Source organism: Elgaria multicarinata, chromosome 7 (genome assembly GCF_023053635.1).
Source record: "Elgaria multicarinata webbii isolate HBS135686 ecotype San Diego chromosome 7, rElgMul1.1.pri, whole genome shotgun sequence".
Classification (NCBI taxonomy): domain Eukaryota; kingdom Metazoa; phylum Chordata; class Lepidosauria; order Squamata; family Anguidae; genus Elgaria; species Elgaria multicarinata.
In genome coordinates this window covers 15,811,349-15,824,098 of record NC_086177.1, presented here as the reverse complement: position 1 = coordinate 15,824,098, position 12,750 = coordinate 15,811,349, and the positions used below count along the sequence as shown (strand labels likewise).

Below are 12,750 nucleotides of genomic sequence, written 5' to 3'. Positions count from 1 at the left end.
AAAGATCTGGAGGGCACCAGATTGCCTGGTCTAGATTATGAGGGCTAATTTGCATGATGCTGGTCTGTACAGGATCTTGTCCCTTTAAGGCCCATTATGAATCTATGTACCATTGACTAGAGTATGATGTCATAACTACCTTCATTCAATTATATAGTATGAATTAATAGTTCTGCAGCTAATTGCCATCCCCTTGACGTATATTATAAGAGAGATGCTATCTGAAGAGATGGAAAGCTTTACATACAGGCATGCTTAAGAGCCAGGGTGAACAAAAGAAAATCATGTACTGGGGCCACTTAGGAATGTATCTACTGCAGACTATAAAGAGCTAGGCTTGTATTTTATATACAGCGACACAGAAAGCATCTATGAGACCTCTCAAGAAGGAACAGCTGCGATCTTTTCGCAGAGGTCATTATCTTGGCCCAGTTCCTGTTCTGAAGACACATTATATGGTTTGACTGCTGAAACTAAGTGGGGCTGGCTATGAACAGCGCCTGGATGGGAGACCACCTGGAACCACATCTAAGCAGCTCTATATTCCTTGGAGGAAGAGCAGGATATAAAAACAACTACAATAAACATAAAATGCATAGATAAATGCAGTTCAGATTTCTAGCCTCTGTGTGCTTTGAGCTCATTTATGTGACGTTTGAAGCACTGGCAGAAAACACATGCATGATTCCCATGCATGACAGGTAGGGATGTCAAGAAATCCACAACAGAATCAAATGAGTTCAGATTTCTATGAATCTGACCTGTGGATTCTGCAGTGGATTTGCTTTTCCTGAGTTGCACAGATTCCATGGAATTGTGGATTAGTCCCCCCACCCTTTCCTGAATTTTACACAATTTTACTGTTAGAAAAGTATATAATTTTTTTTAAAAAAAAACAACTGGCCAAAAATGTGCATTTCCCCCAAAGGCTAAACATTTTGGGTGGATCTGCACATTTGGTAGTGGGGATTTCTTACATTTGCACAAATTTGGGCCATTGGAAAAATCTGATTTGGTCAATGGGTGGACGGGAGAATGAAAGGCACCTGACAAACTGCAAAACGCATGCAGCATGGATTTAATAAAATCTGTACATCCTTAATGGCAGATAGTGACAGTCACAGCAATTGCTTGCCAAAAGTTCTAGAAAAAGGAATGTGCATTTTTTCACTGAAAACCAATTCCTGCTTTATCTTACCTTATCACTGTCTAGTGTATTCTGGGAGGTTCGTGATGCAATTGAAATAGTATCAGGCTGACTACTGCCTTCTCCTTGACTATCCAGGTCTTCTCCATCTCTGGAAATATTGAGAGATTAGGAGTCATTCACTGGAAAAAGCATTATCTGTTTGCTGTTAGTAAATACTCATCTTCATGTACAAAAGCAGACATTCAAGTAGAACTGTAATAACATGCTATGCAAAACCAGCTATAAGTGACATGAAATGTGCTGTAAGATACATTTTAGTACAAGCCAAAACAACTTGACAAGTACATCCGACATACCCACATCTTGAAAAGCCATGTACAACAGCATTTAGAACAAGAATCAGAGTAGGCTTCAACAAAACAAGGCATGCATTCAAGATCCTATTCTGTGTAATTAGACCTACATTTGAAGACCTCGCAATTCTGGGACCTAAGTTACCAAAGTAAAAAAAAACGAAAAAAACTGGAGAATGCGATTTCCCAAAAAGAGTTAAACCACATAGTTAAGATAGATCTCAGGAGTTGACAGTCTGGAAATGCATGACTTGCCATTCTTTGAAGTTGATTGGGACTCTACTAACCTTCTCCCCTTCTGTTTTGTTGTTGGTGCAGTTTTTGGAATGTGGATTGGCTCTTTTAAGGCTCCTTTGAGATGAATTGTCCTTTCTTGTATCACCTCTCGGATGTGCTTGATCCAGTCTTGTTTATTCTCGATACTGGAAGCCTTTAAGTTAAAATACGTTACTTGCTTTAGTATATAAATAAAGGCAGGGTTTTTAAAAGTGTCTTCCTCACTAGTCAACTTCACGTATAAACGAAGCATGATGCATACCTGGCTGTGTTCATTTCTAGTACTATATTTGTGATTAGAGTTGCAAAATGATATTACTTCACTAAATTAGTTGTAAAAACAAGAAATTCTACTTCATATATTGCTATATAATTTGCTTTACATACAGGTGACCTGGAATCTATAGGCTCAACACAAATGTACCAGAACACATAGATATATTAGGTGCCTGTGGAACGTTCAGTCATCATGAGTAGGTATTTCTAGTTTCTGAATAAATCCTGCATCCGAAGAAGTTGACAGAGAAGGAAAATATCACACAGCTCTGTGATATCACACTATTCACAAGACTTGCTAGTTGTATAATTCTGCCATAGATAAGTAACATGGTCCTTATAAACTTCCATTTGCGATCTTGTACAAACCAGCAATTGTGTGAAAAACAAGAGTAGCTGAATCACAGATGACTATTCTGAAACCCCCATATGCTAGTCATTGTAAAGCCATTTGGATTCAATGGCTGCAATTCAGTACTGGTAGTACATTAATGCAGTAGGCATTTCCTGTTGCCTGATATGGGAAGGGAGAGAGACCAATATACTCTTTTCCTCCCCAGCTAGCTATGTGAATCCCAATGCATATGTGAGGCTCTGAAGTATGTTCAAGGATGACAAACAACAAACAAGATCACACACTTAAAATTATTAATACTTCCCAATTACCTTTAGCACAATTTTGTTGTCTGACGTAGGGGTCCTTCCAACCCACAGTGCAAATTTGCAAGGATCACCTTCCACATGCTCGGTGACACCTAACTCGGAGGTCTGAAAATTAAGGGGGAAACTTTATATTCTTCTTGAATTACCATAGGCAAAACGTTTTGTAACCCAAAACCACATTTTTAATGAATTTAAAAACTGAGGTATCCTGTTATAAAAAATCACAAGTCCAATAGTCAAAACAGATGACAAACAACTGTGAGAGATATTTTTCCCTGACTGGACCTTCAGTCATTTCCCCCCTTTCACCAGTATCATTAAATGCTCAAGTAATTTCTAATATCTGCTCTGCAATAATGCTAAATAGAAAGCTGAATTTGTCATACATCTTTGCCAGATGGTTTGGCTAAGCATCCAGTAAATTATTTGCTATACTTTTAAATGTTTTGAGTAAATAGAGTTGTATAACTAGGAATCTTAGGACTCATTAAACATGGCATAGATATTTTATCAGCAATACTTTATCTCAATTGCTAGCCTCGGAATCATACTACTTTGAGATAAAAGTATTTGTAGGTAATGACAGTTATTGATTTATAGGGTATTTTATGATAGTAAACAATTAATTATCTTCTATTCTAATCTACTTTACTAGTAACCTCTGTGGGTGTTGGGATAAGGACTTTCCAAAGGTAACAGTTTATTTAGACTATTTAGCCACCTACCAAAAAATAATTTTAAAAAATAGAATTTTATTTTATTTTTTTGTAAGTGTGATCAGGTATCAATCTGGGACCCATTATTTCACTGGTATTTTCAGAAGATTTCTGTAGCCCCAACTAGCAGGTTTTATTCCTCTATTTCCTTTTTGCATTCTGTTGCAAATGTCAAACAGGATACTTCCGAATGAAATAGTAACTCTGCATTGGACAAACAGAGGCTTTCAATAATACCAGACAAGAAGCAGAACACTGGAACAATTTCAAAAGTCAAAAAAAAGACAGCATGTCTTGATTTTGTTCCTTAACATGCTGCTGTTGACATTCAGTTGTAGATCACTCTCACTTTATATGGTTCAGTGGAATAAATTCATGAGGCTCTTCATCTCTAGGTCAAATCCTGGTTCAGGACAAAAGTTATCATGTTTTGTTGTGTCAATCAAAAGCTTTCACACAAATTGGTGTGACTGGCAGTCTGTGCCCTGAAGATATTCTTCTGTCTACTGTATGCCTGTTTCTAGGTCACAGTTGAAGAACAGTACTAGGAATGATGATGATGATGATATTTATTTCTTACCCGCCTCTCCCTCTGGATCGAGGCGGGGAACAACATTTAATACAACAATACCATATAAATCAAATGCATAAAACTGATTCAAAACATATAAAACCAATACAATACAATTATCGGACATCTTAAAATTCATCCGGGTAGGCATGCCAGAAGAGACTAGTCTTTATAGCTGCCTTAAACTCAGAGAGAGTATTAAGTTGACGAATCTCTCCCGGCAGGCCATTCCACAGTTTGGGAGCTGCAGAAGAGAAGGTCCTCTGGGTAACAGTTGTCAGCCTAGTTTTGGCTGACTGAAGTAAATTCTTCTCAGAGTACTTCAATGTGTGGGGCGGATTGTACGGGGGAAGGCAATCCCGCAGGTAACCTGGACCCAAACCACGTAGGGCTTTAAAGGTAATAACCAACACTTTATACTTCACCTGGAAACTAATTGGCAGCCAGTGGAGTGATTTTAATATTGGTGTAATATGGCCACTCTTAGGTATGCTGGTGACCAAGTGTGTCTGCTTGAGATGGCAGCTTTCACTGTATTCCTGTACCCACACTCTGATTTCCAACACATTCGCTTTTCAGTAAAATGTATATACAACGGAATTCCCCGCCCCCCAGGGAACAGTCTCTTGAACCATCTGTCTACTTCTTAAGTCATCCAAAAAACTACTGAGAAATTTGAGTTGCTTTAAGAAAATCCTGGAATGGTAGCTACCATGTTTTAAAGCTCCATGTGTCATTAACAACTAGACTTGGCTGTGTTCTATTCAATTTAATTGTAATTTTTCAAACTTACAAACAGTTTGCTCTTGTAGATGTATTTGCTTCTCCCACTTGAGTCTTTCACTTCCTTACTAAAGACCAGTGACATCTCAAAGAGGAAAAGATGCCTCTCACGGCCTTTCCGGATCAGAGTTTTGGGGTCCCATACTTGGAAGGATTCCTGAAGGATGAGCTCTCCCTGAGATTCAATGTTCTCATCAAAACCTAGGAAGCAAGTTGAAGCAATTCAAAGAAGTCATAAGAAACAGTAGGAACAACAACAACAAAGAAAGCACTCAAAGAGGATCTAGTGATCACATCTACACTGCTCAAGCTTCAGTTTAATAAGAATGAGCAAAATCAGTCTGGTATAACTTGAGAAGCCTTATTCTTATATAAGATGGGTAGTATGTTAGTCCTACACAGAGTAGGCCCATTGAAATTAAAAATTCATGGTAGTAACAGCTAACTTAAGTCCCATTCATTTCAATGGGGCTACTCTTTGGATGCTATCCTATGATAGTTTCTCATAAATGTAAGGTCACGTTTAATTTCATAAACAAAAGTGACTTCATCTAGCCTAAGATTGAAATATTCCCTACTGAGGAAGTAACACTCTAAACTGTCTTTTAAAGCAAACATTTGAGACCTATCAGTATTGTGAAAGTTCTAGAGTTAAAATACATTGACACCGATGTCAACTGCACCGTAGTGACAGAAAGAAAGTCAGGCTACTTCTATTTTGAAAAATAATTATGTAATACCCTTGCACAAGAACTGGAAAGAAATGAATTCAAGTTACTGTTTTGCTAAACATGAAGCAAGTAGAAAGAAACCAATGTTGAAATCCAGCCTGCAGGGCAGCAAGGTTTTTTAAGAGGTGCAAATCCAAGAGAAGTTGTGCTTGCTGTCAGGTCAAGTGATTAGAGCTGCCCCAAGATATTTGATGTCGCAACAGCAGCATAATCAAAGAACAGTGTTCCAGCATCTCTGAGATGGTCAAAGGAATCCTAGGATGTACTTCTCAGATTGTATACTACTTCATTGGGGTCGTAGCCGTAGCTTTTAAGCACTTTTGCTTAGTAATTCCTAGGCAGCTAAATAGAAGTTGAAATTTCAGAGCCAATATTATGATGGAGGGGTGGGTTTAGCATGGTCCTCCTCCTTGTGTTTCCTCTACCCTAAAACAGAACACCTGAAGGGGCCTTAAATCCCATTAAAATAACTTGTTTGTCTCAATTCTGGTTCCCAATTCCCATAGCAAGTGTCTCTCAAGTAGCCATTTGGAGCCCATCTACTGCCTTGGATTTCCATGTCTTGCTACTGTAAAGAATATGTGACAATAATCAGAAGAAATCACAAATCCCATCCCTAGTATCATGTGGAAGTTGCTTTATTTATTAGGCCCACATAAAAGATATTTAGCTTACAATAAAGATGCAGCCAATAAGCTCAGCTAAAAACGTTTCTTTTTCCTCAAGCTTTTAAAACTTGATTTTGTTCTGACTTTTATACTGCCTGTTTGGTGCATTCTCTTCCCTTCCTTATTGTTTTATTATGATTTTATTAGAATGTAAGCCTATGCGGCAGGGTCTTGTTATTTATTGTCTTACTCTGTACAGCACCATGTACATTGATGGTGCTATATAAATAAATAAATAAATAATAATAATAATAATAATAGGATAAATGGAATTAAGCTCTATGTACTTGCCATAGAAAGCATCAAGCAAAATATTAAAACTGGCAAGAAATGGCAAACCAATATTTGTATCATGTCCATCACTGCCTCTCAAAGCAGAAAATGTAAGTATATAACAATAAGAAATCATTTTCTTTAACAAGTTGTATTACATAATACATTAAAGGACACAAGTGTCAACAGATGGATTAGGAAAGCTATAGATCAGCTCCTAAAAGGAAGTACTTTCACTGATGATGTCAACATGTCAGCTATGCAAATATTCAACAGAGTTTGTTTAAACAACTGATCTCTGTAAAAGAAACACTGGAATATTCCATAGAGCCTGCCCACATACATCCTGACAAGATGACTGCTAATGACAGATTCCATCCTCATTCCAATACTTCTGTTTATAACCTCTTGCTCGTGTTTAGATGTTCTGACTTGGAGTGTCCAATGGTAGCAGTGAAAGACCATGATAGCAAGAAGAAAAACTATACCAGGGCAGCACGCATACTAATTTATTGAGAAAAAAATATGATACTAGTAGCCTTTTGTTAAACTTCTTTACAAATGTAGCTGATGTTACTAAGCATACTGGCTGCCAAAATGGATATAAAATGTTGGCATAATTGATATAAACTGTAATTACAGAAGTAGAATTTTCATTTCAAATCATTAAAAACTTAATAAAATGCTGTTTTCTATTATAAAAAATAATAAACACATTTGGTGGCCTTTCAGCAGGCTGTTATGGGAGCAGCAAAATGTAGTTTTAAGACAGAATGTTCGAGGAAGGCTCTAACCAGGTAGATTAGAAATACAGTATCTTTTCTATTGATTTACACTGTGAGTAAGAGATGAACAAACAGCTGGGGATGTGTGTACACACAAAAAGGTATATACCTTTTATTATTCTTATGAAAGTTAGAGTTTCCCTATGGATACAAGCAACTGCTTTATTGCAAATTGCCATCTGAATAGCAAAACCTGGATTCCATGTAATAAAAGCTTCCCAGCCTGGTCACCTGGAGGTGATATTTACTTGTTAGGGTGCTCAAACAAATGACTTGTTTATACGGCTGGTTCAAACACAGCTTTTAGCAATTCCTTAGAAATAAGACCGTATAGAGAAAAGTGATGACCCTAAATCCTACCTTCCAGCATGCTGAGATGCATGGCATCATTGGCTCGCTTTGGCACACTAAGCATCACTTCTAAGCCATCTTTAATTTCACCTTTACCTTCTTCACAGCAGGTGAGCAGCTCCTGCAAAGACACCAAAACCATTGTTAGTTCATTTTTCACCATTATATCTTTTTGTACAGACTTATTAGTCTACTCTGGCACTCCAGGATCTCAGGCAAAAGTTTCTTCCTGAACATATCACCTCTAATTTTTTCACTGGGGAACCTCTGGCCAGTAGGCCACATGGCCCACCAGGCCTCCCCATCTGGCTTGCAAAGGCCTTAGGTGAGGCCCCCTCCTCCTCTCCAAAGTCCCTTCCCCTCAGAGAAGAAAGAAGGGGTGGAAGAGTGGGTCCTGACTGAACTGCACCCTAAATAATTCAAGTTCAACAGGAGATGACAATGTTCTACAGTTGAGCTATGGCCTATCATAATAGATTATAATTGTCCTGGACTTCAGAAAAAGCTCAGAAATAGTTTAAAAATTTGATAGATTACCACTTGAGAATGGTCACCAATGAAGAAAGGAACAATTATCATCTGTCTTCATATATATACCACCTCATAAACAAAACTCTTACAAAATCTCAGGGATTTATATGGACCCTGTCTTAACTGGGGAAACTCAGATTATTTTGTAGAATGTCTATCAGACATTTGGCAAATAATCTGACCTCTTAACTGGATCTGGAGTAAATCCAGATTCGAAAGAGGCCCCTACTGCAGAGCCGAACATGATCCCAGCCTGTTCCCTAAATGTCTGGTAAAAGGGGGAACAATTGGAAGGATGATGTCAGGCTTCTGGCAGGGCTTCCCTTACACCATGAATGCTATTGTGTGCATACAAGCATGTAGTTCCCAGCATCTAGGCACGGGCAAGGCCCCACCAGTGGCTGGGCGTCAATCAACCTCACCACCACTTCCAGCTTCTGAGTAAATTAGAGAAACTGGTGGTGGAGAGGGCTCACTCTGGGGTGGAACAGGGGAGGGCTGAAATGGATCTAGTTAGGATTGGAGCTCAACTCCAGATGGGTTGGAGTCTGATCATTGTTGTATGGGCGAAGAGGAACAATGATGCTTTGAATTCAGAGTCTGAAGGCCTCCTCATATTTAGAATTCTGCCCTATCGCTTAATTATAAATCATCTCTATCACTTAATTATAAATCATTGCTTCATTTTACCACCGTACAAATTTCAGCAGGACTATGCTTCAATATTAAGAATGCCAGCCATTTCTCAAAGGGCTTTTAATGTATTCCAGGAAAAACTACAGCAACTCATCTCCAAATGCCGTAGATTGCTTTTTTTACTGGAACATTTAAAAGGATCCAAAGGAGATGAATTAAGTGCATCTAATACAATACAGGGAGGTTGCCTGGACATCACAAGTTTCATTTGGTAGACAATCTCATTCACGTGTAGGCTCTCAAGTCTCTCCCCTAGTTATTCATATGAGTCTTCTGGCATCTGTCAAGCCTCCTTTAATTGCTTTTAATAGGCTTTTTGGTCCCTTGACACTCTGCTGAGCAGGTGTGCAGAAACCTTGCTCTCTGAAGCATATAATCAAGATGTGTCACTTTGCCGCTGACTACATAGAGGAAGAAAACGGAGTGTGAGGGAAGATAGTCAGCATTTTTAATTAAAAGCAATGCAGAGGGGCAGGGGTAAGACAGAAAACTAACAACAAGAATTAATGCATGAATAATGTGACGCATATATGGACAAACAAGAGCAGCAACACATTCACTTAAGCTTCTTCTACTTTAGCTGTCTGACCTAACAGGAGGTGCCTCTATTTCTAAAATGCCAAGAGGAGCCAAGCTTAAGAGACAAACAAATGCGCATTCCCCTTTGATTTCATGGGCTCAGGTTAACTGGATTGAACTCCAATAACATTTCGTTCTTTGCTTTTGCTCCTGGCCACTTCCCAAACCAGAGCTCAATACCTTTTACATGGACCTTACGGAGTCCTCTGCGGTTGCTTCCATGCCAGTCTGAGTCTATGCTAAATCTTTCCCTCACATGGTTCAGGGCCAACATCAAAGGTAGGCATGGTTGGGCACTGCCGATGGCCAACACCCCAGGAGGGGCCCACTGACAAGAGCCCCATGGAATTGTTCCTCTTCTTCACGCCCCGACACCAGTGGTGGTGAGAAGGAGGAAAAGGAGGTGGTGTTACCTACTTGCACACTGGCAAGTGGCAGCATTGGTGAGAAAGAGAGCAACAGCAATAGCAGAAGGTGATAATGGTGATGAGAAGGTAAAGTCACCGAGGGAAGCGACGCACTGAGAGGGCCTTTCCCAAGGGCCCTTAAAATCTTAAGAGTATGACATGGATCATCTAACAGGACATTTAGTCCAGCATTTTATGTGATGTGTCACTTGTGTGCTTTACCAAACACACAATTAAGAGGGGCCACATGGCTGGAAGCTTTTACATGGACCTTGATGAGTGTGGGAACAGTCACAGAGGTGAGCATAAGCAGGCTGATTGGCATATATGAAAAGGGGGTCACAAGTCTTCAAGACATTACGATTCATGCCACAGTCACATCCAGGCTTGACTACTGCAATGCCCTTCAATGCTGACTCTGAAGACTGGAAATTGCAGCTTATGCAGAATATAGAATAGTAGAGTTGGAAGGGGCCTATAGGGCCATCGAGTCCAACCCCCTGCTCAATTTAGGAATCCACCTTAAAGCATCCCTGACAGATGGTTGTCCAGCTGCCTCTCGAATGCCTCTAGTGTGGGAGAGCCCATGACCTGAATGCTGTTGCCAGGGTGCCAGCAGCAACGCACCACATAGAGCATATCGATCCAATGTCATTTGATCTATCTTGGCCCCTGGTTTGCTTCTGAGCCCAACTCAAAACTGCTGGTTATCACCTTTGAAGTCCCATATGGTTTGACACTGGGGTATTTAAAGGCCTGTTTGCTTCCACATGATCCTACACACGTACTGAAATATTTGGGATGGACTCTGCTCTACATTCCATCACCATCCGCTGGCATGGTATGCATGACAGGGCCTTCTGGAACCCCCTCCCACAGGAGACTCAATTGGTCCCTTCCCTGCTCACTTTCAGGAAGTTGGTGAAAGAACATCTTGTTCCAACAGGACTTCTGTGTTTTCCTGCCTGTCGAACTGGGTTTTCCTTTTGTTTTTGGCCTGCTGAATTGTTTATTGTCTTTATGGTTATTTTAAATTGGCATTTTATGGTTGTATTACTGCACAGATGAAAATTCCTTATTTATTCATTTAGACTTTTAAGTTATCTTGTGCCTAAAGGATTATTCTGGTAAAAGTTTATGTACATTTAAAAACATTTCATGAAATAGTATTTAAATCAAATATAAAATGTGGTCCAAACAATTAGGTAGTTTTGTAATCTGCCCAGAGAACATTTGTTATTGGATGGATTAAAAATCTAATAAATAAAAAGAACAAAATAATAATAATAATAATAATAATAATAATAACTGTACCACTAGAACACATACTTTATATGGCAAACACAACTTCTGCATTTTCATCAGTATATCCTGCCACAAAGTCATACAATGTGTAGCACTAATAATCTTTGCCAAGTGTGCATTCTAGTAGTACATTTAAAAAGTCATAATGTGTGGAAAACATACAGGCATACACTGTTTGGGGAAGGACCCTGTTTCTTGCATTAAGTGTAGACCTGCCTTCAGGTATATACTTTAATAATATAATTCCTGAAGTAGCCCAACAACAGCTTAGCTCCAATGACATAAATCCATGTAAACATGTTCTGCTGCTAAATGATCATGTTCAACCAGACATAATCCCACTAAGATAAAAATAAAACTAACACATTAATTAATGCACAGTCTTTTTATATTGATTTTTCAACCGTAATGGTTCTCAAAATGGTTTTTAGAGTCGTTTCGTACTCAGGTATATTGCGCATGGCTACCAGTCCTGATAGTTCTGTGCCACCTCCAGTAGCAGAGGCAGTAAGCCCATGTACTCCAGTTGCTGGGGAACATGGATGGGAGGGTGTTATTGCACTTGTGTCCAGCTTTTGGGTCCCCAGTCAACAGCTAGTTGGCCACTGTGTGAACAGAATGCTGGACTAGATGGACTCTTGGTCTGATCCAGCACGGCTCCTCTTATGTTGTGTCAGTTATTAAGGGTGCCATGTATAAACTTTTCTTTTTAAAAATATATGTGTGTCAGGCCTGATCCTTTCCTACTTGCTATCAATCTGTATTTTACGAGAGAAAAGCATGTGCATCATTCACAACTGATGTACCAAGCATCTTTTGTACCTGAGTAGCTGTACTCAGGTACAAAAGATCCTTGAAGAAGCATCTTTTGGAAAGGAAAAGAATAATGACACTTACCTTTAAAAGAAGCTGATATTTCGTTATCCGCTGAACAGGTTTGATAAGGTAAGAGGAGATTGAATTGGCTAGCCCATGCCGCTGTTGTATTTCCTGCATTAGAAAGAAAAATTATACAGAGAAGTAGGTTAGCCAAACAGAAAGGTTTGCAGCTAAAATGTCCATGTCAAGAATGGAAGCAGGCCTCTCTGGAGACATATCTGTAGACTGAGGTCCAGTGTCAGTCTGCACATTTTTCAGCCTGATCCTATACAATGGAGGTTATTCTAAGTACGTACAGGAGTGCAAACTGTTTCACACTCCTTACTCATCAAGCTATGGTGGGTGAGTATATCACTTATTATAAAGCAGCCTTCTCGAAACTGATGCCTCTCCGGATTTCAATTCTCATCATTCCCCGGAAGCATGGCTATTGGCTATGGGAACTGCAGTCCAACAGATCTGGGAGGGCTTCAGGTTGGGGAAGACTTTTGTAAAGTGTGTTGTAATGGGAATTCTCATTGCTATAGTGCAAAAGTACTGAGGCAACTTAGAAAATGAAGCCATTACACAGAACATTTGGGTTACTTCTCACTAATGCAATGCCGTACTAGCTGGGTAGTCCAATGATGAGAGACATAACTCTGCTCACTTTTTACCAGCATATCCCACCAATGTTCAGCCATGATGCAGTTATGACGGGAACCTTGTTTAGATTTCAGATCCTTTCCCTAGAATTCTCTCCCCTCTCTCTTTTGGT

The 12,750-nt window shown here is 39.4% G+C and overlaps 1 protein-coding gene across 8 annotated transcripts in view; it reads right to left on the bottom strand.

Moving 5' to 3' along the window:
- TRIO (trio Rho guanine nucleotide exchange factor) overlaps window positions 1-12,750 on the bottom strand; it is a 274,794-nt gene that overhangs the window by 100,794 nt on the left and 161,250 nt on the right. For all 8 annotated transcript variants that reach the window (XM_063130237.1, XM_063130241.1, XM_063130244.1 and 5 more), the window contains 6 exons: window positions 12,012-12,104; window positions 7,606-7,717; window positions 4,799-4,989; window positions 2,722-2,823; window positions 1,791-1,933; window positions 1,199-1,298 (listed from right to left, as the gene is read on the bottom strand). In XM_063130237.1, the coding sequence (XP_062986307.1) occupies window positions 1,199-1,298; window positions 1,791-1,933; window positions 2,722-2,823; window positions 4,799-4,989; window positions 7,606-7,717; window positions 12,012-12,104 (741 nt within the window). The remainder of the gene's footprint in view (window positions 1-1,198; window positions 1,299-1,790; window positions 1,934-2,721; window positions 2,824-4,798; window positions 4,990-7,605; window positions 7,718-12,011; window positions 12,105-12,750) is intronic.